Below are 27,715 nucleotides of genomic sequence, written 5' to 3' on the forward strand. Positions count from 1 at the left end.
GTAGAAATGGCAAGGCTTTCTTTACTATCTCTGAAAGAACCAGGAGGGCAAAAACAGATTTTCTGTATCTGTGTCTGTACTCAAGATTCCCTCTGCCTCCCCCCACCTCCTGTATAAACACTAACTTCACAGGAAACCGAGAGACTGCACAGAATACAGTCATCCCATAACAAAAGACAATATTAGCTTATCTCCTTGACTCCTCCCACCCACCCTCCCCAAACACACACAACCCAGAGGTCAATGTGCTGAGTTTGGCGAGGGCAATAATTAAAGAAGATAAAGTGAGGGTTCACAGTACACTTGACAGTTAAGTTAAAATTCTAACATCATAACATCAAGGTGTCAATTCATTCAACTTTTACTCCATTTGGGAAAGTATAAGCTATTAACTTAAAAATACGGTAGTACTGCTTTAGTGACTATATCCTATATGTCCTCTTAATTGCTCATGCTAACAACTTTACTGCATACTAATGCTTCTTAAAAGAAGTAAATCCAAGGACCATTCCATTTTATCTTAGACAAACATTTACTAGTTTTCCAAGCATGACAGAAATGGAAAAATATATATAACAACTTAATTTCCACAATTTGTGTTCCTTCTGTGAGCAGTGCCTGATTCTATTAAAATTAACAAATTTAAGCTCAGTCTTATGCTTAAGAAAAAAAAAACCTAAGGAGAGACTAATTTACAAAGTATACAAGAATATAATTTTATAATAAATCTTTCCAGTGTTCACTATCACTGCATTACATGAAATGTTTCCCTTCACACAAACTCAGAAGGATAGGTCTTATAAAATGAAACAAAATTTTCTGTGTTCATCTCTGGCAAGCAATGAACAAATACAACTTGCCCACAAAGGATCTACAAGTGCTGCTTCAGGAGCATAAACTACCACTAACATGCCCTATAAACGAGTCTTCGTCAGTGGCTACTCGCTGGGACCTCTTCCTCTCTTCTCACACTAGTGAGCCCATCTCACATAAATAAAGCCTAAGAAAAAACTAAAGCCATTGCAGAAGTGAAACTCAGCATGCTCCACTCAAACATTTCTAACTTAATCATTCTAAGCAAAATTGGCAGAAGTTGCCTCTTTTATCCAAACAAAAAACAAAAACAAAAATAACTCACAAACCAAAAGGCAAATGCTATTGTTCAATCATCAGATGGACTTCTAGAGGCAAAAAATGAAAAAATGTAACAGCAATAATTCAAGTAAAGTATACGAGAAAACTTAAACATACCACTTTCAGGTTAAGACAAAAGCAGTGAGGGAGAGCTATGATCTTTATATCAGTCAAAAAGCTTAGGCATTATCGCCAAATGTTAATTCACTTTACAGTCATCAATGAGACTATTGTATATATGTTTGCACCTTGCGTTTGTAAAAGCAGATAAAATATTTAATACGTAATTTACAATGTATTTTACCAGCTCAGCATACAGATGTATACAGATTATATCAAAGTAGTAGACAGTTAGGGGCCTGTGCAAACCCTGCAAAAATAGTACTTCAGGTATCTGCTAATTAAAAAAACAAAAACAAAAACAGTTTGCCATTTAGAAGTGATACAGTTCAAACCACCACAAAATACAAAGGGGCGCAAAAATGTATACCATTCCGACAACATATATAAGTTATTAAATAAAGATGTGATTTAAAAGAATATAAATGAAGGCTTTAAGTAGGTCTTTTCTACATGCACATTATTCCTTATTAAAGAAAAAAATATGTAAAAAGGCCATTGGTAATTGCTTTGTTAACATTTGTAGAAAATGCCAATTCTCTGGTCACAAACTCCACTAAGTTTAGCACTTAAGGTCTCTGCAGTGTTATAAACGTAATTTAAAATACTGTTAATTCTACAATTTCACTGGTAAAATAACGTGACTTGGAATATGGCAGTCTTCATGTTGAGGCAATGATCCACAGTTTGTTTGTTCTAAGTTTCTTAGGTGTGGACAGTTATCCAGAAGAACAGCACCCGCCACCACCGCTCTGGGCTGGGGGCTCGTCGTCGATGATCTGCACCCCTCGCCTTGCAGCTCCTGGCTGACTGGAGCCGTTGCCTTTTGCCCTTTCATCCACTTGTGCTGTTTCTATCATCCCTAAGAGAGGGAGAAAGCAGGAAGTATTGAGGACCACATCTCTGAGTTTTCTCTTCCTATAATTTCAGTATACCACCATGATAGCCATTTCTGACTTTCAACCGAGAGAAACTAAATAAACATTTTGTCAGCTCACTAAATAGCTTTTCCTGCAAGTTTAAAAAAATTAATAGCAAGTGTTATTTGTCCTGTTGTATAATGGCCACAGTGACATCAATAGAGAAAAAAAGTTTCTGCTCTGAACAAATGACTGTATACAAGGATAATCCTTAAGATTTTCCAAATATACTTAGGAATACGCTACAGAAGTTCACCTTGTTCCAAGTACAAGTGATATTTAGGGTACAAGAGTTATTTTTCAACTAGTAATGTAATACTTTTTAAGCAATGATATTTGAAAGAATCAAAGAGTTTAAGATGATGGAGGCAGAACAAAGCTGGAGGACTCATGTTATCTGATTTAAAGATATAGTAGAAAATTATGCTAATAAAGACAGTGAGATATTGGTGAAAGGAGAAATATAGGGATCAATGGAACAGAGTCCAGAAATAGACTCCCATATATATAGTCACTTGATTTTTGACATATATGCCAAGATTATTCAATGAAGAAAGAATGATCTTTTCAAGAAATAGTACTGGAGCTGGACATTTACATGTAAAAAAGAAACCTTGATCTACACCTCTCGCTACATGAGATAATTAACAAAAAAATGAATTACAGACCTAAATGTAAAACATAAAATTTCTAGAAGAAAACAGAGGAGAAAAATCTCTGTAGGAGAAAATCTTTGTGATTTTAAGTTAGGCAAAGATTTCTCATATAAGACACAAAAAACAAATCACAAAGAAAAATTGATAAACCAGACCTTATTAAAATTTATAACTTCTGCTCTTTGAGAGACACAGTTAAGAAAAGTGAAAATACAAGACACAGACTAGGAGTAAATATTTGCAAAATACATATCTGAAAAGATGAGGAAAGGAAAGAGGAAGTCCTTAAAACAGAACAAGGATTCTTAAACTTGGGTCCAGAGATTGCTCTTAAACAATGGTTTCCAAATTGAAGTGGGCAGGACAATACACTGAGATAAAATTATAAAACATCACAAATTTTAATTTCTACTTATCTTTCCTCAATCTTTCAAAATTTCTATTTTTTATGTTTTATAAAGTACAATATTTATTAGTACTTGCATATGTTCTGTAATTTTTAAATAAATTTTAAATAAACATGAGGGATACTCAAAATTCTTTTTATAAAGATGTGAGATTTACAAGCCACTGATCTAGAACCTTGGTACTCAAAGTATGTCTGAGGACCAGCATCATGACCACTTGGGTGCCTATTAGAAATGAGCAGCTCATATCCGCTATATCAAAATATACATTTTAACAAGATCCCCAGGTGATCAACATATGTACAGCAGTGGTTCTCAAATTTTAGTTTGCACCAGAATCATACGGAGGAATTCTTAAAACACAGATTTTGGGCACCATCTCCAGAGATTTTAATTTAGCAGGTTTAGGGTAGGGCCCAAGAATTTGCATTTCTAACACAGTCAAGTGATGCTGATCAGCGGACCTCACTTAGAGAATTACTGCTCTAGGAGAATTGTGAATGACCTCCAGGTTTTCATAAAACTGAAATTTACTCCAAAGTTTATGTATATATACATTTTTCCAGAGACAAAAATCATAGTTTCATCAAATTCTCAAAAGAGTCTGAGGTCTATGAATTCAAGGAATATATCTGACAAATCATTTCAATTACTCTGTAGACCAGGGTTTTCCTAAGTATGGTATGCATTCTATTGGTGATATGAGAAATGACTTCCAAGCAGTAAATAAAACATTTTCCTTTCTCTCTTTTTAAAAACTTTTTAATATAAAAAATTTCAAATATATCTAAAAGTAGAAAGAATAGCATAACGAAAACCCATACATCCATCACATAATTTCATCCATACTCAGCAAACATCCCTACCATTATTTTGAATCAAATCCCAGACACATAATTTTATCCATAAATTATCTTAATATGATATCTAAAAGAACTTTTTTTAAAAATAAGAACTCTTTTTAAAAGCGTAATCACATCACCATAATCACACCTAAAAAGAATTTACAATGATTTCTTAGTATCATCAGATATCCAACGAATGTTCATATAGTCCCAACTGTTTCACAAATGTTCTTTTTCATGAGTTTGTCAAATCAGGATCTAAAAAAGGTCCATCCACTGCAACAGGTTGTTACAGCTCTTAAATGTGTTTTAATCTGTATTATTTCCCCTCCATTTTTACTTTTAATAGTTACGCATTTATTTTAATATCTATTTTAGCATGTACCACACATATGATTTCACAGCCATTAATTACTGCTTAAAATAGGGCTAAAGTAGGTATTCAAGCTTTAAAAAATAAGTTAAAGTAAAAATATTAAATAATAGTACTGGTAGATGTGACAAATCATCAATGTGGTCATTAATGGAGGCTGTAAAACATCACTTTAGAAACATTACCAATATTTTAAAAAGAGCCATTTCTAAACACACCAAATCTGAATATACCTACTTTTACAAAGGTCAAGAAAGAGTTCCTCAATTCCTTTGTTCTGTTTGGCTGAAGTATGATAATGTTTTGCTCCCACAGAATCTGCATACCTTAAAAAATAAAAAAGTAACATCAGTGATTGATGCAAAAAAATTTTCATGTTTTTGTCATGACTGCTATTTGAATTTTTTTTACAGTGGCAATTTTAGTGACTTATTACTAATTAACTCAGGTTTAATAAAATTAAGACTATATAGCCATTTAACATCTCTATACACTGAACCAAATTTTAAATAAGAACACAAGTATAACGAGATGACATTTTTGTAAGTCAATTTGGAACGCAAATATTTCAGAAGTTTTTGTGACTCATTGACTATTCAATCATGATACTTTTCTTTTTGCATCACTCTTATATTTTTTACTGAAATCAAAAAGAGAAGTGAGAGTGGAATATCTTTAAATGTCCCCAAAGTCCAGAAATGACCAATGTGAACAGGTGTCACAGAATCCCACAGCTCAATCTATATCAAGAGGCTGGAGTAACACCAGATGGGAGAGCACATGGTGCAGAGGACAGCTTCCACCAGGGGGTGACTGGGCCTCAAGGGGATAACACTTACGATTCTGCTTCTTGGATGGAAACATGTCTCTCCTTTTCCAAATCTATTTTATTACCTAATTTGAAAAAGTAAATACCAATCTTTAACATTGATTCATTTTTATAATAAAATTAAGCCGATTCTAAATATCTAATTGCCATTTTAATCACCTGGAAAAATAATACAAATCCCCATCAGGGGATTGTACTAAACATCCTAAAACTATAAACTTAACCCCTATGATATGAGGATTGATAGGACTGTCAAAGTGTATGCCTCAACCTCCCTCAAACAGCTCAATGCACATCCCTCCTGAAGCTGCAGCCTCCGTCAGAGAAAATGACTTTTCCAAAGAGATGGGCACTATTCTTTGCTTTAGGGTATAACAGGGACTAAGATTCACTAGGGAACCTAGGGATAAACCTATGATTCTTAGCCAACTGTAAATGGTCCCCAATCAACTTAGAGTCAGTCAATAATTAAGCAATGCTACCTTACTGTTCACAAAAATATAAAAAATAGCCTCTAGGATCCTAAGAGTATTTTGGTTTCCTGGATGATATGAACTGGTTAAAGAAAGCATTAAAATGTATGGCTTTTAAAGCACTTCACCACTACACAGGAGAAAACTGTACTGTTTTAAAAACATGAAAGAACTTAATGTACGCACATCATGCAGATTTAAAATTACTGAAAATAAGTTTAGCTCTCCTTAAACAATGGAACCAAACTGAGATTATGCTAAAAAGCCACCAGAAAAAAAATGAAGACACTGCGAAATGCAGATTCCTTATGAAATCAGGGTAGAGGTTAAAGTGAGTTGGCTGGACACATAGAGTGCTAAAGGTAATGGAAATAACAGACAGGAAAGGGGAAAAATACCCTAAGGACACTTCAAACAAATATTTTCATTTCTTCCATTATGACCTATGGGGGAAAAAAGGAAATCTTGTAAATAAGGACATTTTTTCTTGAGACCTTAGTCTAGAAGACAATTTCAGATAAAGCATTGAAGTAACACCCAGTGAAAGATGCAATGCTTAAAACTGAAAAATACAAGCCCAGAAGTTTTCTATAGGGAGGACCTAAAAATTCTGAGCATCTAACTATAAGCGGCTGCAAGCAACTATACAACACCATAGCCTAAGGATGAGAAGGAGGGAAGTAGACTATACTAAAGCTCAGCACGTACCAACAAATTCAGTAACCAACTCTTCCTTCTTCGAACATTATCTGTCCACTTCAGCAAGAAGACACATATTAGTTCTGAGTTCCTACATTATTCTTGGCCAATAAAATTTTTGCTTTGCTAAATATTACAGCCAATGTATCCGACAGTCACCAGAGGAAAAACAAGTTGTTTTATGCTGCGAAAAATGCAAAAAGCCCCACCTAGTGGCCAGTGGCTCCCACAGAGGTACAAAATTCTGCCACTCTAAAAAGGTACAACAGGAATCTCCTACAGATAGCAAGGAGTTTTGTTCCAATTAGCCAAAACCCTACGGAGTTGTTTTTCCAGATCTTTAATGCCTCTTTTTCAAATTCCACCAGAATTATCAACATCTATTTTAAAAAAAATGAGGATAGGTAAAGTAGACAATCACTTTACTGCCTGAAATGAATATTTGGGGGAAATTATTCAGTCACTGCTTTACTATTTAATAACATTTTAACTTAACTAACTTTAATAAATCCAGTTATTATTAAAATAGCTAACTATTCCAATAACCTATTTTAAATTAAAAAAACCTTAATCCCTCTACTATTTCTTCGAACAATCAGTGTTCATAATAGATTGACAGCATAGACTAAGTCACAGAAAACAGCCTGTAACTGACATTTTTCCAAAGCTCAAAATCTTTTTAGTTCCTATATTCTTTTAAAAGCAAAACAGCTACACGATTAAGGCTCTGAGGCTCATACCTGTATCAGTACTACTGTGCAGCTACACAGGGAACTTTCTAATAGGCTTAAAACCTCAGAAAACAAGGATAACCACCAAAGTAAGCACTTCCTTGAAAGTACAGTACTATAAAGGTTAGAAAAAATAAAAATTGGCTGAGGCTGGAAAGAGAGGGAAAAATCCACCTTGCTAAGAACAGTAAAAACTTTATCTTCTTTAAAATACATATCTGATGGGCCGGCCCCGTGGCTTAGCGGTTAAGTGCGTGCGCTCCGCTGCTGGCGGCCCGGGTTTGGATCCTGGGCGCGCACCGACGCACCGCTTCTCTGGCCATGCTGAGGCCGCCTCCCACATACAGCAACTAGAGGGATGTGCACCTATGACATACAACTATCTACTGGGGCTTTGGGGGAAAAAATAAAATAAATAAATAAAATTATAAAAATAAATAAATAAAATAAAATACATATTTGAATAAGGAACATGAAAGGAACATACATTGCTAAGGGCAGATGGCCTAAGAGCAATAAAGAGCTAGAACCATGTCTTGCTCAGACTGGATGGTGTGTGGCCTAGTGAAAAGAAGTTTGCAAAAGGCTTTTAGATCTGATAAAACTTGTTTTTAAGTCCTGGCTCACTTAATAACATTTTGGGCAAATTATTTAACCTCTCTTAGTCTCACTTTGTACAAATGTAGCTAACAAACTTTGCAGGGTCAGTGTGAAAATATGATATATGTAAAAGGCCTAGCATCTAGTACCTGCTCAATAAAGAGTAGTTATTAATATCAGCCATATTCATCAGTGAATGATCAAATGGAAAAATCAATAATGGTATGAGAGAATTGAAGTCCATGATATGTAACACAATTTTCTACCACCATCCTCCTGGCTTCATCCAGCTAACTTAGTTAATCTAACACTCTAGGAAATCTTCCCTTCCCCCTAAGACCCCCAAGTTTAGTTAGGTTTGGTTTTGTGCTATCACAGTGCTCTGTACTTCCCTTTTCATAGCATTTATCATAATATATAATAATAGCTTGCTTTTCTCTCTTTCCCTACCACAATGAGCTCTGGGAAGACAAGGACCATATCTATTTTGTTATTCACTAGACTATACCCAAAGCCTGGAACATAGTAAGCAATATATAGTGTTGGTTAAGAATATGGGTTTGAAGTAGCAGACAGACCTGAGTTAAAATCCCAGGTCTATCTCTAACTAGCTATGTACTTTGGGAACTATCAAGCTCTCTAAGCCCATTTTCTCATGTGTAAAATGGAAATGGCAATAATACCTTCTTGCAGTGTTGTCAGGAGGCTTAAATAAAATAATCAACGTGTAGTTCTTAGAACAGTACCTGGCACTCAATAAATGGTAACTATTATTATTTTTGGTAAGGAAGATTGGCCCTGAGCTAACATCTGTGCCAATCTTCCTCTATTTCATATGTGGGTCACCGCAAGAGCATGGCTTGATGAACAGCGTGTAGGTCTGCACCCGGGACCCGAACCCACAAACATGAGGCCACTAAAGTGGAGCACGCAATCTTAACCACTACACCACCGGGTCAGCCCCCTATGGTAACTATTATTAATAATAAATATTTGTTTAACAAACATACAAATGTTAAGGAGAGACTAGAAGCAAAATACTATCAAGTAGAGCAATCACAGGCAAGAGCCAGTCACCAATGGATTAACTAAATGTTGAGAGAAAAGTCCTTGCTAGTGAAGTATGGGGTTCTCTACTACTGGTTAACACATTATCAGTGGCTTAGATAAGGACCTAGAAGATTCAGCATCTAATTTACACATAAAAAAGTTAGCAGATTATATCAAACATAAAGATTCAAAGACATATGACAAGTTGAAATTCCTACATATAGGTTTAAATAACTTAATTATATAAGAACAAGCCTGACAGAAGAGCAGTACTTACAAAAAGTACTACGTAAAGGAGACAGCGAGTTGACATGGCTGCTAAAGTGTATGCAATCTTAGACAATGTTGGTAGAACAGTGTGAAGATTTAAAAAAAAGAGAGCCATGTTAAACATACATTGGCTCAACAATGTTTGGATTCTAGTGTTCATTTCAAGTGCAGGGGACACAAGGATACACTGAAATAAACCGAGGGAAAAATAATCAGGATGATGAGAATGTCTAGAAGTTAGGCCAAATGAAAAACAGCTGAATAAACAAGTAGGCCTTGATCAGATTAAAGAGCTTCTACAAGGCAAATGAAACCAGGATCAAAATGAATAGACAACCCACCAGCTGGGAGAGAATATCTGCAAATCATATATCTGACAAGGGGTTAATCTCCATAATATATAAAGAACTCACACAACTGAACAACAAAAAAAACAAACAATCCGATCAAAAAATGGGCAGAGGAAAAGAACAGACACTTCTCCAAAGAAGATATACAGATGGCCAACAGGCATATGAAAAGATGTTCAACATCACTAATCATCAGGGAAATGCAAATCAAACCTACACTAAGATATCACCTTACACCCATTAGAATGGCTATAATCACCAAGACAAAAAACAACAAATGCTGGAGAGCATGTGGCGAAAAGGGAACCCTAATTCACTGCTGGTAGGAATGCAAACTGGTGCAGCCTCTATGGGAAACAGTACAGAGATTCCTCAAAAATTTAAAAATAGAAACAACCTATGAGCCAGCTATCCCACTACTGGGAATCTACCCAACGAACTTGAAACCAACAATCCAGGGGGCCGGCCCTGTGGCTTAGCAGTTAAGTGCGCGTGCTCTGCTACTGGTGGCCCAGGTTCGGAACTCGAGCGCGCACTGACGCACTGCTTGTCCGGCCATGCTGAGGCCGCGTCAGACATACAGTAACTAGCAGGATGTGCAACTATGACATACAACTATCTACTGGGGCTTTGGGGAGAAAAAGGGGGAAAAAAAAGGAGGAGGATTGGCAATAGATGTTAGCTCAGGGCCAGTCTTCCTCAGCAAAAAGAAAAGGATTGGCATGGATGTTAGCTCAGGGCTGATCTTCCTCACACACACAAAAAAATCCAAAGAGGCTTATGCACCCATATGTTCACTGCAGCATTATTCACTATAGCCAAGAAGTGGAAGCAACCGAAGTGTCCCTCGACTGATGACTGGATAAAGAAGATGTGGCATATATACACACTATATATATACTCAGCCATAAAAAAAGACAAAATCATCCCAACATCGCAACAACATGGATGGACCCGGAAGGTATTATGTTAAGTGAAATAAGCCAGAGAGAGAATCACAAACATCGCATGATTTCACTCATAAGTGGAATATAAACCAAAACACGGACAGAGAGAACTGCATGGTGGTTACCAGGGGCAAGGGGGGTGGGCACAAGGGGTGAAGGGCGACTGACAAACAATAACATACGACCAAAATTTCACAATGTTATAAACTATTAGGATATCAATAAAAAAATTAAGAAAAAAAACCAGTTGAAGATCTAGAGAATATGATTTTAGGTGAACCATCGAAGTAGGCTTCAAATGTTTGAAGAGTTGTCTTATGTAAAGGGAAAGGAACAAATATTTGTCAAATGCCTTCTCTATGCCAAGTGCTTTCCCAAATCATTATTTAATCTTCACCACAATCCTGTGAGGTAGTATTATTATTTTGAAGTTAGTAATAAAACAGAAGAGAGAATAAACACTGAACTACCATAGAAAATAGGATGAAAACAATAGGTGGAAAAAATAATGCAAATGTCCATCAATAGCAAAAGGATAAACTGTGAATATTCACAGAATAAACTATTAGACAGCAAGAGAATAAAATGAACTACAACTATATACAAGAACATAGAGGGATCTTGCAAACATAAAGCCAAGCCAAAAAAAGCCAGACACAAGAGTTCGTACTGTATGATTCTATTTATATAAAATTCAAAACAAAACTAGTCCATGCAGTAAAAAGTGAAGAGAGTGTTTGGGGTGGGGCATGGTGAGGGAAAGTCAGTTGGGGTACTGCTGGGATGAGAAAGAAGCACAGGTGGGGCTTCCAAGGCACCGGTTACACAGATATGTTAACTTTGTGCCATTTTTCTTTTGTGGTAAATGGGCTCTCAAAATTCTTCCAACTCTAAATTACAACTAAAATTCCACGTCACACTTGCCAACAGAAAGAAAAAGAGAGAGAGAGCTTTTTATACTTTATACTAATCATTAATAAACATTATTTAACATTAAGTGAGGAATATCTGACTCTACTTGGGGCAGTGAGCTACCAGATCCAATATTCCTAAAGCTTCTTATAAATGAACATGAAGAAAATAGTTTAATTATTCATAAGCTTATTTACCCGGCTAATTTTAAAAAAATGTTATTCGTAACCTTGGTCAAGTAACAAGCTCTTGAGGCTTCTTTGACTTTCTTAAGTATATGTTAGTCATTTCTTGTTCTCTTCTGAGAGAGAACCGGAATCCCAAATAATCCAATCTGCAGTCATTCACTGCCTGTGGCCACCTGCACTCCCACTAAGTCCCATATATTAGACAAAACCAGGTCAAACTCACTATCGATTAGCTGCAGCTTTGGCCCCAAACTCCTACGTGGTCTACCACCCCAGTGTTCTGGTCTGAAATATTCCAGCCATCTAGCCTAACATCTAGCATCTACACTAAAAAGCAGGCCAGATCATCTTGACCGCTTCCCCCAGACTTGCACTCTGATCTGGAACTGTGAAGTTTACCAATCTAATGGTGACAAAATGCAAGAAATGTAAACTCAAGTTAAAGGAAAAAAAAAAAATTCTTAAGGCTAACAGCAGAATTTGCCATGCTGACCATTCTATTGCACGTCCTCCACTAAAACTACTCTGGTTTCTCCCAGGCCATTTTCACTCTATTGGTCATGTAGAAAAGTAGAGAGAAAACAGCATGAGGCTATATTCATCATATGGATTAAGAACATAAGCATAGGAGTCAGAATGACTTCAATTTCAATCTGATCTCTGATGGCTGCCTGATATTGGACAAGTTATTAAATATCTCCAGGGCCCAGCTTTCATAAAGCACTCATGAGGTTATGAGGATAATATCTACTGAGTACACAGCACAGTGTCTGCCATTATATTGCTCAATAATTAGTTATCACAGAAATAATAACCTAAAGAAAAAGGAAACCAAAGAGAAATTCCAGAAGTCCAAGAGTGAGTTCTAGAGCTCCTTTATTTTACTCATTAAGAATATTTCTCCACCCTGGTATCATGATCTACTTATATCCTTATTGTCAAATTTGTCCCCAACTCAAAAATGTGTATAGTCAAGCGTATAGAACAAGAACACCAGCTTAAGTCATTGGTTTTAACTCTTATTTTAAAATAGTTCCTGAACTCTTTTTTTCCTAAACAAAATCTTAACGGTGAAATACTAAAGGTCAAATTGAAGCCAGGCTGGAGGACTTGAAGTCCTACGTGTTTAGCTTCCTACTTGCTCCCCAAAGCAGTCCTTGAAGTACAGAAGCTTGAGTCTCCTGAAAGATCACTTCCAAATCCTAAATTATAAAATATTAAAATGTCATTCTTCTTCTTTTCTCATATAACTTTAAAATGAGAATTATTTGTTTACTGTTCTTTAATAAAGCCTTAAAGAAACAAAGAACATTTTTAAAAAGTAACGATGCTTACCAACTATACATAAACAGATTTCATTTCCCAACATTTTCCGTAATTCTTTGACCCAGTTTTTCACCTGTGTATACAAAAGAGTAAATATTAAAACAAATCCTGTTACAATGACAACACCCTAAAACTCAGTGTTGTCAAAATACCTCAGAATTTTGTCTAACAGCCCATACACTTAGTTGTTACTAGGAATGATGCACTGTAGGATCATTTATTGCCAGATTACATTGCAAACCACACACACACAAACATTCAATGGAACGATTTCTCTCTATATCTACATATAGGTATAAACAGAAGCACCTCTAATTGCAAGTGTTCATAAATCTTCCACAGATCCAAGCAAAGCTATTCATCACAGCAAAAGCATGACAACTCCAGCCTCTGATTATTATTATATACGTATACAGAATCACTTTGGACTGAAGAACACACGAGCTTAAAAGGCTTTTGTACCCCAACTGGTTCCGAAATAGAGGGCACAGGAGCATCTGTGTCACACAATTAAAAGAAAAAAAAAATGTTTATGGGCACCAAAAAGAGTGGCAAAATATATTTTCATCCTTAGGTGTATGAAAGGTTTTTTCAACCTCCTCACTACTAATATTTGGGCTCAGATAATTCTTTGTTGTGAGAGACTGTCCTGTGCAATGTATGATGTTTATCAGCATCCCTGGCCTCCTACCCACTAGATACCAGTACCACTCTGCAGTTGTGACAACCACAGATGTCTCCAGACACTACCACCCCCTGGCGGGGAAACACTGGTGCACAATGAGTCCAGTAACAAAATGATCCTCAGTATGGACGAAGCATAGCAGTAGGCGCAGCTGGGAGTAAAGTGGAATTAAGCAAACTCATATTTTGAACTCATGATTTTAAATATGTTGATTACAATAGAATAGGATAAAGAACAAACTTGGATAACCTTTCAGTTTTTGTAATAGAATTTAATCTGTATGTAATCAAATCACACAGAACTTATACGCCTTCCTAAAAAAAATACACACATCTATAAATTACAAAAATTACGTTATATATGTGGTAAGCACTTACTCTGCCTCTGGTCCTATGGCACAAATGTAACAGTTCCACACTCCTACGCTCTGCAAGAATGCAGAGGAACTGTCTTTAGTAAACCCCAAATCTTTATAAAAGCAGAGGTAATCAATATCACCACCGTATCTTTATAATAGTACTAAACCAGTTTTCTCAGTATAGCCCCATCTTTTCGTTTCATTCATATATATGTATAAAGTTCTCAGAGAAATGTTTAACTTCCACCCCTAGTTGATTTTACATAAAAAAAAGTTGACAGTACTAGTATAAAACGTACATCCTGATCACTTCAAAGGAAACATGCCAGAATCCAATTATCTATTACTCTACTCCCTGTACATATATAGTACAACCTACTAAGTCTAACCAGATTCCCCTCCGCAGGCATTCTATTCACTACCCCCATACATTCTGTAGTGAGTTAAAGATGGTCACAAATTCTTTGGCAATCTTCCTATCAAGAGGCAGAGTCTACTTCCCCTCCCTTTGAATCCGGGCTAGCCTCGTAACTTGCTTTGACCAAGAGAATGCGGCAGAAGTAACGCTATGCCAGCTCCAGACCTAAGCCTTAAGAAGGCCTGGCAGATATACTCTTGGGATGTAGATGTCATATAAGAAGCTTAGGATAGAATATGGAATACTAATGAGAGACCATGTGGCGCGAGTATCAGGGGATAAGATAACAGATGGAGTGAGAGGCCATATGGAGACTCAAACCTTCTCTTAATCTGTAAAATACTTAAGCCATTTCCTTTTATGCCAAAAGGCAGGAGGGTATAACAAATAGCACCAAATAGCAGCCCCAAAATAACTTTTGAAAATATCATTAAATCTGCCAGCTATCTATTGTTTTATTTTTCTACTCCTTGGATTAAGTTTTTCCACGTCATTAATAACCCAAGGGCTAACTTGTATATCTGTTTCATCAAATACCAGGAAATAAATGAAAAGAAAAAAAAAAAATCAAAAAAGCAAGCAATTTCAACAAGAACAAACCTGTAACTCAAGGCAAACAAAGTTTCTGCCTTGGAAATTACCCCCTTTAGTTACACACCCTTGACCAATTTATTCCAAGAGGAAAGGTCAAATCGGTAATCAGTCACCATACTGACTGTGGTAAGAATTCAGATGTAAGTTTAACAGTAACTCATTTTTGGTCCCCAACAACTTTAAAAATCCTACATTTGTGGTGTATGTTTAAAGAGGGGTGAAAAAAAAAGAAAGAGCTTTAAAATAACCACCAGCTAGATTGTCCTTTTATAATTTATATTATATCCTCTAGGATATTTAGTTAGGAGAAAGAGCTTAAACTTCATTTAGTTCTTCTTTTTTCTCTTCACAATTAGGGAGCCTGTGCAGCCATACCAAGTTTTCAGATGCCCCGTGTGTACGGAATCAAAAAAAATGTATTTGATTTTTCTTTAACAGGGAGAAAAAAAGCCCCCAGATTTTTCTGAAGCTTATTTCAGATTATTTCCCTTTCCTAATATCTGAGAAAGCCATGTAATAAACTATTAAAAACTGTGATATTCATATTGTTAACATGAATGAAATACTCCATTAAAAAATACGAGTGGTCACCATTTATGCAAATTATACTTTATCTTTAAAACCAAGACTAATCGCATTAGTAAACAAGGGCATGTTAACGGCAACTTGAGAAATCAGTGCTGCTCTTCTGTAAGTCATCTACCCATAAGAAGACAGAATACCTTCTGAAAAGAGTCTTCATCTGTTATATCATAAACTAAAATAGCTCCATTTGAATCTCTGTAGTAAATTGGACCCAATGCATGGAATCTCTCTTGACCTGCTGTATCCTAAATAAAGCAACAAATGCTTATTAGATCAGGAAAAAAAAATACATGCGCTATTGCAACTGCAGCGAACTTCTTGACTAACCGAGAAGTGGGGCATGAAGTTACAGAAACCCCTAAAACACTGTTAAAAGAAACAAAACAGGTTACGAAAAGTTTTTAAAAAGTCAAACAAATATTTAATGTTTTACTGTTATACAAAGGTTAGTTCTCCCCTCCGAACTCTCCTCAGTAACCTTCCCATCCCCCGTTTAAAAACCAATTCAGTTGCCAGAGGATCAGAATGACCAAGATGGCATTATAAGCCAGGAACAGGCCTTGCCCTAAATTTAGGTTCCCCACAGAGGGAGGAGACAAGGAAAGAGAACACGTACTGGGACCACCTGCCAACAGGTACCCTACTGCATTACCCATGCCCTACTCTCCGTCAGCCACCCTTGGAAGGCTGGAACATGGAGACACAGAGGTAAAAAAGGCCAGGCAGGCTGTCCCCCCAGCCTGTTCTTTCCCTGTGTGGAATCTCTCTGCGCTGACCCTTTCCGCGCTGAAAAGTTATGACAGCAACATTCACGTACACCATTGTATTCAAGATAAAATTCTTAGCCAGATTTTAGAAAAAATGTTTATTAAAAAAGTTTTGGCTAACTTTCAGTTAACTAAAAAAAAAAACAAAAAAAAAAACCCAGAAATTCAAATTCCTATTCCTTGAACCAATTAGTTATTAGAGTACCAAGAACAAGTAAAGGCCTTTACTCACACAGCTGAAAAGATTAACTTACCCATATAGCAAGGTTTACTCTTTTGCCACCAATATTTAACTTCTTTGTTAAGAATGATGCCTAAGAAAAGAGAGATATACATTAAACAATGTTTCATATAAAACAATGTTTCTTATCCTAATAAGTACAGATGAATAAATCATCTCAATATGAAATTCAGGTTACTTGGGACAAAAAGTAATCACTGAGTATTTATTAATGACCAAACATTACTTTCACTGAAGACTAAACTTTATATTCTAATCTAAGAAAAAGATATTTTGTTTTATAAACGCAAGTTATAAAAAATACAAAGAAAAGCTGGTAATTAAATATTTTTTCTCAGTTTTTTCCCCATAAAATTTTTTCTTGAGAGCATTTAATTTGATACTACCTTACCTACTCATTATAGAAAGAATCTAAGAGATTTCTAAGAAGAAATAAAAGAAATGTTTACTGGTAGTTTACTTAACTGTATGAATACCAGTATTATTTAAAATGTTCCTGCCAATTATTTTATAATTCAATTATTTAACCTCTATCTAACAACTGACCTAGGTATATATCACAAAAATGAAAGCAAATGGTTCCACCAAACAAAAATGTAAAGAGAATTATAACACTAGGCAATAATTGTTAAAATAGAAGGTCTTGCCAAGTATACTATAAGGAGAGTGCTGAGAAAGGAAGTGTAAAGCCTGCCTGGATGAGTCAAAGAAGGCTTCAGAGAGAGGGTGATGATCTCCCCTTTAGGAGTAGCAGGGGTTTTCCCTGACAGACTGGTGAAGCTACTGAGGCCTGAAACACGTAAACCCCCTGGTCCATAAGGAACACCTAGTTGGTATGATCAGTGCCAGAGAGGAGACTACACAGATAGGCAAAAGCTGAATGAATAAAAAAAAAAAAAGTCCTAGAATTCCATGTCTAGATGTATGGACTCTACCTCATGGGTCTTAATAAAACCTGTTCCAAGACACTAGACATGTATTTAAAGCAAAAATGTATACAACAGTCAGGAATATTTGGGAAATGCTGCATACTGCTCTGTATCTTCTTTGTACATTCCCAGTGCACATTAGACTAAGATTAGGACAGAAGGAAGGATGACTAACTGCATTTATACAAACATTTCCCAAACTCATTTGACCTCTTTTTCCCTAGAGAAATAGCTAATTCATCCTAAGTGTTAAGAAATAAAACTGTTGACAAAGGAGAATCACAGAAGGATCTTTAAGCATTGGGGAAGCATAAGATCTATATTTTAAGAGAATGACTCTGGGACAGGAGGGGAGGTTGGACTGGAAAGGATAAGCCTAGACCTGGGAGACAGGAGGCTATTACAAAGTTGGAGAGAAAAACAAAAAGAGCCTGAACAAGTCCATGAAGATAGAAAAGAGAACAGAATCAAGAGGAACTGAAGAGGAAATATAATCCAAATCCAGAGTCAGCTGACCTGTTTAAAAAAGGAAAAGAGAGCCAAGTTCACAGCTATGCAGAGACAGTCACATTTAGGTGTATCTACATAGAAGAAAGTGAACAAAAAGAAAGTAACACAGATACAAAGCTAGGATAGTGAATTATTACTGAAGGAGAAGGAACCTAGAATTCAGGAAGGACTTTCTGCTGTATGCACACCAAGGAAAATTAGAATTAAGAAAAATCCACACACAGATTCAAATGGCAGAGCTGAGATCAAATCCAGAACGTCTGCCTTCGAGGCTCAAGCTATACTACTCAAGATACTTTATTAAATGAAATAAATCAAGATTATACAGAAAAGGGCATAAAATAAATTAAGTGGCAAAATAACAAAAGAAATAACTTGGAAAATGAGACACATGTTATGACCACAAACGTGAATGCAGAACCTCTCCCGCTTACTACAGCACACGGGCTAAGAATATGACGTTTGGATTTGAACCTCAGCTTTGCCACTTATTAGTTGTGTAATTTATTCACAACTCAACCATTCTCATGGTTTTAATATCAAAGGTACACAGAGAAACTCAAAATCTGAATTCTATCCAAAATTTGACAGGTTAACTTAAATGCCTCTCTTCTTATCAAACGTATTTAAAATTAAACTGATCTTCCCCTCAAGATGGGCTTTCCATTCCAACTTAAGTATTTTGATCACATTCTTTAAGTCACTGAGGTTTAAATCTTAGGAATATTATCATTGAATATTCTTCCTCCCCTGTCACTCCCTATTTCCAAAAAACCTACCAAGCCTTGTCTTCACATTTCCTCTGGAGTTCTATGACCATCAGTCTCATAACATGTCACAATACAAATACCTTTCGTCTCACCTCACACTCTAGTCTACATGTCAAATTATCTTCCCAAAGCCTCCATGACTTAAAAAAAAAAGAAATCCTATAACTCCTAGAAGGGTTCTCTAATAAGTTATCATTTTTAGTAAGTATGCTTGGAGTACGGCCCTGCTGGCAGGTAACACCATGATAACCTTTTTGTCATGAGTTTTGTGGGGATTGCTCAGCAGAGGGGAGTGAATTAGAGCTGGTAAAGCTCGATTACTTCCTTTCTACCACTCCTTCTGAAACTTACCACTACCCTCCCATAGTGAGTTTAAGGAACAGTGTTAAGTCTCTCCTAAGGAACCATGGATGTACAAAACAATTTTATGGAAAGAGTGCTCACCACAGCATTGATTATAAGAACAACAACAACAAAAAAACATGAAATACCTTAAGTGTCCACCAATAGGCAATTTAAAAAAATATACAAATATAGCCCATCCACACAGCCCAACACTACACAGTCATTTCCAGTACTAGTGCTAATACTAGCTCACAGTTATTGAACGTTTACCTTCCGCCAAGTATTGTGCTAAGCACCTTTTACAAAATCATAAGCTTCTCCCTTATAAAAGTTAGGGAGCCCTAACCTACAAACAAAACTCTCAAAGCCTATCTTTGTGTCCAAGGACTGCCACAACCTGTCCACATCTATCTTCCTGAGACAGCTTCTGGTATTTCTCTACTTACTCTCCAACTTCTATGGTCTATAGACATCCCCTCCAATTCTGTTTGTTCTTAAAATCTCCCTCTAATTTGGGTCTCTTCTTTGTTCTCTATTTTGTATCCTATCTACACAAGTCCAGCTAATGACCTATACTCTTCTTCCTTGAATTTTTAAGCTTTCTCAAAGCATCCATACAACCCACACTGAACTTCTCTATCCTGAGGAATTTTAGGGAACCTAATCTTGTAATATACAGTGTATACTGCCTTGTATGTAAGTCATCTTTCCATGGATATAAGTGTTCTGTTAACTAGATTACATATTTCTACTTATTTAACACTTTCACAGTGCTTACAACAAAATCAGCAGTTTTCTAAGAGTTTTTCAATATTAACTCATAATTATTATCTAAATATTACAGATATGAAAACTGAGACACAGGAAGGGTAAGTATCTTGCCCAAGGTCACACAGTAAGTGATAGTGAAATCTGAAATCCAGCTGGCTCTGGACATGACTCAGAACCACTCTGCTATGGAACCTCCCAGACTGAGATGGGAGCTAACACTTCTTTAGTAGGGGGTAGGGAGAGCCACAGTGCTGCCCTCAGCAGACCTGCAAATACTGTCACTGTAGACAAACACATCTACAACGTGCCTGGGTAAATCAACGCAGGTATAACTCAATGTATGTGAGACATGTGCTCCTAAAAGTTTCCTTATAAACCAAATTATTTTAATTCAAATATCTGATGTACCAGTGAAGCACATTATCAAAGGGTCCCCACTAAATCTTTTCTATTTTCTTCCTTCATAATGAAAAACTTAAGTCCCACTCTACGAAAATTCGTTCTGTAATATAAATTGTCTCATTTTATATACATCCTAGGTTTTTAATATTTTATAGATACTTTCTTAAAGAGCAAACATCTTCTATCTTAAAAACAAATACAATTATATTTGAAAATAAAGCTGAAAGATTTCATGTAACATCAAGATAGCAGCAAACAATCAAAAGGTTGAAATTTGTCTTATCTTTTTAAACCGCCCCAATGAGGCAGACTTAATTTGGCCAGACTACTGAGATACCATTTGTAGTTATAATACTTACTGTCGGGCAGTGGTTCTTAATTCTGTTACATGGTAGTGAGAGTAGGAGGGGGGGTGATTATGGACTTCTTTGAGAATCTGATGAAAACTGTGAACCCACTCACTCCCAAGAAAATTGCTCGTATACACATACCAAAAACAATTTTCACACACTTTCCCAGGGGATTTATAAAACCCTGGCAACAGCTCAGTGAAGAACCCCCAGTCTAGAAAGGGGTGGGGAAAGTGGCATTAAACAGCATCAATTCAAAAGGCTCTAGGAATACAGGAAGAAAAAAATAGTACATACTATGTGCCAAGCACTGTGATTGGGCTTTCTCATTTAATGTTTATAACAACTCTGTGAAGTAGGTAATTAGCCCTGTTTTATAGTTGTGAACCCGAGAGTTAAAGAAATCCAGTGATTCACCCAAGGTCAGGCGACTCAGTTGGGTGCTACAGTGGGTGGCAGCGAGTCTGACTCCACAGTGCTTTTTCCTTTGCACAAAGCTGCCTATTCCAGAACACACGCACATTCTTAACCTGGCACTCCTCCACCTGGACAGTAAATGTTCCTGGACACCAACTCATCTCCCAAAAACATTCTCTGGGTAAGCACAAAGTAATGAGGATCAAACTAATGGTACTGTTCCCACCCTACTCCTCCAAACCCTGAGTTACAGCACCACTACTTCTTCTACTTCCAATGACTTCATCCTCCAAACTTTAGGGATATTAACAAAATTAACAATCTCAGCTCAAGCTGACATCTGTCATTTGTACCTGATGCTTATTTACCCAACATCTTATCTGAAATCAAAGTGGATATTTTTTTTTAAATCTCTATTTAAAAAAATAAAATAGGATTATAAGAGAGAAATAATAGGAACAAATTCTATCTGCCAAATGAAAGTCTTTTCATAACTTGCCTAATCAATTTTTGTTGTTGTTAGCCAGATCACTTGCTGTGCTTGCTAACCAATGGCAAAACAAAATACCTAAGGCAGAACAGTAACTGAATTGTGAACAAATACTTTCCTGGCTTTATCTATCTTTTAAGTTCAAAAGACTTTCATTAATAACTGTGTGTGTGCACAACTAAATAGTTACATTATTTTTGCTAGTCACTAACATTGTTTCAGGCTTAAGTATTTAATGTAGCTATTACTACTTTTAGACTTAAAACATGAAAGGATTCAGGCAGCTAATTTATAAAATTAGTCCTCTGTAGCAAGGTAATAAAAATTAGCTACCAGAAAACTAAGCGGGATTGCTACAACGGCAATCATATTACAATATATAAATTTAACAAATTAACATGTTGAACATCTTAAACTTACACAATGGTATATGTCAAATATATTTCAATAAAAAAAGAAAGAAAGAAAATTAAGCTGGGTGTTTGAATACCTCAATATTTTTTGTCCTTAGTTTCTAAAAAGAGGGATTATAATCAGTTTAGAGTCCAAATAAATAGTGTGAAAAGGAGAGTCAAAGGAGGAGCAGCTCACAACCAAAGCAGAACATGGCTCTCAGATGTGGAGCACTTACACATTAGCAAGCCAAAGCCACAGTGCAGAAAACCTCTCGTCTTAAAAAAAAATCACCCACGCTTCTATAGCCCACATGTATCTAGTAAAATAGTGAAGTGAGAAACTATTTCAACTATTGTATTTTATAAAAATATTGTAAATAAATTGGCTGAATCAACACTGACGTGGCTTCCAGAACCACTTGGAAGATATGTCAGACAGTCAAAACATTAATGCTACAAACAGGGAAACCAAGATTCCTAGACCAGAGCCTAGGATGCCAAGTGTAAAACCAACCGCTAGAACCTGAATGCCAAGTGTTGCTCAGGAGGTTAAGGTGTATAAAAAAAAAAAAAGTAGTAGATTTAGCTTAAGAGAAAAATGGTACACCATTACTAATTGTAGGACCTTGGAAATTTAATCCAAGTCTTACTTTCCTCATTTGCCAAACTGTCAGGATACTATCTGCCCAGACAACTTACAGCACCACTTTGCTAATCAAATGACAGACACCTACCCTAGATTTTAGGAGGCAGAGAGGTGGAAATCCAGTTAGAATTCTAAAACGGAAGAAGACTGGCAGTTCTGATAACAAACAATGTTACTTTTTATACAGAAGACTAGTTGAAAGAGTTAGAAGGCACTTATTAGAGTACATAATCTTAAAACACCTTCAGTAAGGGAAAAAAAGGGGTACAACTAAAGAAAGAAAGTGATCACCCAAGAGCACAGATATAAAGAAACATACCAAAGTCAGGAAGTGGTTAACATCAAAATGGCACAAACACCTAAGAATAAAGTCAGGAAAGCTAACTGACGGTTCAAGTACCTTATTTATCCTTATATTCCCCAGCTAGCACAATGTCTGACATACAACAAATATGAAAAAAACAATTCTTGAATTTAATTGCTTAGGTTCAGCAGTACTGCCCTAATAAATTCAAGAGAAAAAGCAGTAATTCCCTCACTCCAACTGCCTTTCTTGTCTCTGTCAAGTTTATGAAAGCCCCAAATCAGCGAAGAAATTACATAAGCGAGCTTGGGGACTCTATACGAGATCAAGTTCCCTGGGACAGGTAAAGGATGTTGAGTTCTCTCAGAAAGCTTACCTACAAGATTACTTCATAACTATCAGTAACCTTGGAGGAGCTCTGCAAAAAGGGAGCAGTACTAAAACACCAAACCATGGCAAATGTCACAATTTTCAAAAAAGTGAATTTCCAGAAATGTCAATCCCAACCAAAACTCTGACTGGATAATAAACAAATATATATGTATGTGGGTGTGTATATACACATATAACATAGATTTATATATTATATATAAAATCTATAAGCAACTTTTAAAATGTAGTGATCCTTCAGAGACAGCACGGGTTCTCAAAATAATTAATGCCAAATTAATCCCATTACCTTTTTGACTGAGTTACCATGAAAGAAACCAACACAAATTAAGCACTATTCATTCAACAGCTAACATTTATTAAAAAAACACATGCCAGGTACTGTGCTAGGAGGTTTACATGTGATGGCTCTCTATTTAATCCACATAAAAATCCTATGAGTGAGATTCTCCCATTTTACAGATGAAAAGCCAGCTTACGAACATTAGAATGACCTGTCAAGAGCATGATGGCTATGAAGTAGGAGCCAAAATTCAAACTCGTGTCTAACTTCAAAGTCCTGTCCCTTTTTACCACATCAGATGGCCTCCTACTGCAGAAACAAAGTGTATCTTGTTTTCTGCAAGCATTTGACAAAGCATTATCCCCGGGAGGCAAGACCAATGTAGCCAGGGCAAAAAAGTTACATCTGTAATGCTGGAATAACTATTTTCAGTAAAAGCTGTGTGTCCACTAGGTACTAGCCCATAGCAATCAGTCTTAAGCTGTTTTCTGATTCCATTATGATTAATAGGTACAACACCCCATTAATAACTGTTTCTCATTCAAGGGGAAAGAGGACTGTTGCCCAGGCATAGTCTGAAAAAGCTCCACCCTAATATTCTGCATGTCTAAAGGAAAATTCAGCTCCAGTCACATATCCAAGAACTATAGCGAGACCTGCCACAGACCTCTGTACTCGGCCCCCCTCCCTCCCTTTCTTTCAAAGTCTTTACCAAATCATCAGGTGACAAAGTTAAAATCAGTGGCTAAGCCAGAAAGTAGGGACCACGCCTTATTCTTCTTTGCATGGCCAGGACCCAACCAAGTGCCTGACCCACAGAAGCTCAATCAATGTTTCCTGAATTATAGAATCAAAATTTAAAAGGAGGTTTTAATCACTGGAGCAAATCTATCAAAGCCAACTTTAATGGATCAAACACATTAGAAACAAAAAAACTACAAAATCAAAGAAAAAAGAATTTGAGGATGTAATATTTTTTTTGAAGCAAATAAGACTAAGACAGCAAGCCCAATATTAATCAATGTGACACCTGCCCAAAAAGCTAACAGAATCTTTTCTACTTCAGCGTCAGAAAAGCATTGGCAATAGGAGAGGTGACAGTCTGCACTTCTTTGCTCAGTTCAAACCACACTTGGAATCATCTCCACAGCTCAAGATATCACATTTTAAGGAAAGAGGACAATGATTAAATGGTGAGTGTCTAGAAAGAGATGTCAAAATAATGCACTGATTTAGAACAATACCAAAGGAGACCCAGTTAAAGGAACCAGAACTGTTCACCCAAGAGAAGACGAGACTCAAAGGGATGTGACAGCCATCGTCAAATATCAGAAGGGATGTCACATGTGACCAGGACTCAGAGGGCAGAACTAGAACTGGAAACTACAGGGAAAGAGATTTTGGCTTTATGTACAGAAAAATTTATTGGATATTAGATCTGTCCAAAAACAAAACGGGCCACCTCAGGACATAGTGAGTTTTTCACTTTCTATATCAGTTCATCTCACCTCCAAGATTTCAGACAAAAGCAGACAATCACTTGAATGAAATATTAAACAAACGACCAAATCACTGAACCATAAACTATCTTAGGTTCCTCTCAGTCTTATAATTCTTTGAAATATGAATGCATGAGAGTGTACTTTACAAAACACAAAGTATTTTGATAGTAGGTAGTTTTGCCAACAAGAAAAAAAGGGAATTCTTCCTCTCATATCTTCTGATGCGTGATCTCCTCTCCATTTGGAAATTAAAAGCATACAAAGTTGTGTTTTATGGGTCACACTGAAGTCAAATTTCTCTGAAAAAATTAAGAAAGATGAGATGAACTGATATCTACAAGAAAGAGATTAGATATAATGCTGTTTCCATACACTGGTATATATCAAAATCCTCAATTCTGTAATACAATCCAGATACTGTTTGTGATGAGAGTTATATAAATATTAAAACCAGGACTGCTATGCTTTTGATACTGGTGATCTACCATAACTTCATTTTCTCCTGTGTAGATTGCAATAGTTTCTTTCAGGTATATATAAAAATCTTTAGCCTGCTTTTAGCTTCAAGGATGTTTTGGAATATATAATGTATAATTTTTAGGTTGAAGGGCTAAATTATCTTAAAAAAAAATTAAGAGCTCAAGTGCAATGGTTTTCTCTTTAATCTTAGATCTGTAGCACAAAGAAAACCACTAACAGGTGGTTTACCAATATCCAGAGGCAGTGTGACTTAATTGCTCAAAATCTGAAGTCAGACCTGGGTTCAAATTTCAGCGTGGGCACGACATGCAGTGATATGACCACCAGCAAATTACTTTCAACTTAACCAAGCCTGTTTCCTCACCTGTAAAATGAGGCTAATAAAACTATCCACCTCATAGGCTGATATAAAAATTAAAAGACAGAAGAAAAGACAGAAGCATCATAGGAACTCACTCAATGGTAGCTATTATTACTACTTTACCTCAATGGATTTCTAAACTTCCAAATGATCACAATTATTTACCTTACAAACGTCCTTGATCTCACAAGTAACACTCAACAACTCACTATTAAAATTGTGTAAGTGCTCTTGTACAAGGATGTAAGGACAAAACGCAGTTTCCTGACACGCACTTTCTCAGATATTATGCTTTACAGAGGAGGAGTGAACACAGAGGAGCAAAAATAGAACCAGAAATGGAATCAGAACCACAGTCTTTGTAAATTCTAGACTCAGTAGGTTAATAACAGCATCAACCATCAAATGTCACAATAATGAGAAGACTGAGCATTCAATAAGTGTCCATGTTCTTATACACCACACAATCACTAATTAAGATGTATTGTGCAATTCAGGGCAGTAATAATAAAGATGGAGAGCTTACACTGGACCAGGCCCTAAGTGCTTTTATATATATTTGTCCTGACAAGCCTATGAGCTAGATATTATGGCCATTTTAACAGACAAATCAACTTAGGCCCAGACGGGTTAATGAACTTGCACAAGATCACACAGCTAGTTAAATGGATGGAGGTGGGATATGAACCTAGACAATCAGGCTCAAAAGTCCACTAGAATTTACTGCTTTTGACCAAATTGATCAAGTCAGACTAGTTGGATGTGTTTCTTCTAACATGTGCAAAGAGATTTCTTCGGGCAAGCGGGGAGACTACAACAGCCTCAAAGGCCTGGCTTCACTTCCAATCAATGACTACATTTTAACACTTTTGCGACTAACCGGACTGTAAGTGCAGATGAAAGCCGACCCAACACCACAAGCAAAGAAAATAAACCGCAGCAGCAGTTAAGCTGTTAGTTTGGGAACCAATTTCTAGCCAATATTCACATGACTTTTCCATGTGAATGTGGGTTGACTGACCTCGCAGAATGAGTGACCCACAAGTTAGACCCACGCAGGCAGCAAAGAAACTGGGTAACCCACGCCAGCAAGCAGTCACTTCAAAAACCCTCCAGAGATTTTTGCCAATCATCAGGTTACTCGAAGACAGAACAAAATGGAACTTGCATAAACACTTAGTCATCAGTAAGCGCTGAAGTTACAAATCACCTAGCTCGCAAAATCAAATCCGCAGCTAAGTTCCTACTTCCGAAAGAAAGAAAAAGGGCTGAGACGGTGACCGCCGAGCGAAGACACCTAGGGCCCAAACGGAAGCGCACCAAAAGAGAAGAACCAGCGTGGGGGGGGGGGGCGACGACGGACAACTCCCCACGCGCGGCCACCTGGGGACCCCTGGGACTTCTCAGGGCCCTCCCCCTCACTCCCCACAGGCCGTCCTCTGGCGACAGGCCACCCCGACCCCGCGCGTCCCCAGGGCGAGCTCGGACAGGGCTGGGGTCCGCGAGCCCAGCTCGAGGCCGCGGCCGCCCGTCCTCCCCCGCGGGCAGGCTGGGCCCGCCCGGCCGCACCTGCAGCGTGGTGATGTGCTTGTCGTTGAACTTGTTCTCGCAGTAGCGCAGCACCAGCGACGTCTTCCCCACGCAGCCCTCGCCCAGCAGCACCACCTTGAACGAGTAGGCTCGGCCCGCCGCCGCCCCGCCGCCCGCAGCCATCGCGCCGCCGCCCGGCCGCCCGCGCCCCAGCGCCGCGCCGAGCTCCCGCGGCAGGCCCTCCGCCCCGGCCCCGCGACGCCGGCGCCGGCTCCACTCCCGCTCCGGGGAGGCCTGCAAGGGCCGAGGGCACGGCGGAGCGAACGCAGAGACGCAGGCTGACCACGGCCCCTGCGCCGCCT

At 37.3% G+C, this 27,715-nt stretch overlaps 1 protein-coding gene across 1 annotated transcript; it reads right to left on the bottom strand.

Annotated features, from left to right (window-relative positions):
* Positions 1-497: 497 nt before the first annotated feature.
* RAB21 (RAB21, member RAS oncogene family) lies at positions 498-27,715 on the bottom strand. The gene is made up of 7 exons (XM_058568776.1): positions 27,393-27,715; positions 16,492-16,551; positions 15,608-15,715; positions 12,840-12,903; positions 5,295-5,349; positions 4,693-4,781; positions 498-2,116 (listed from the first exon to the last, which is right to left on the bottom strand). Exons 1-7 carry the CDS (start codon positions 27,534-27,536, stop codon positions 1,974-1,976), a joined length of 663 nt encoding a protein of 220 aa, XP_058424759.1. The 5' UTR covers positions 27,537-27,715; the 3' UTR covers positions 498-1,973.

This window comes from Diceros bicornis, chromosome 25, assembly GCF_020826845.1.
Source record: "Diceros bicornis minor isolate mBicDic1 chromosome 25, mDicBic1.mat.cur, whole genome shotgun sequence".
NCBI classification, from domain to species: Eukaryota; Metazoa; Chordata; class Mammalia; order Perissodactyla; family Rhinocerotidae; genus Diceros; species Diceros bicornis.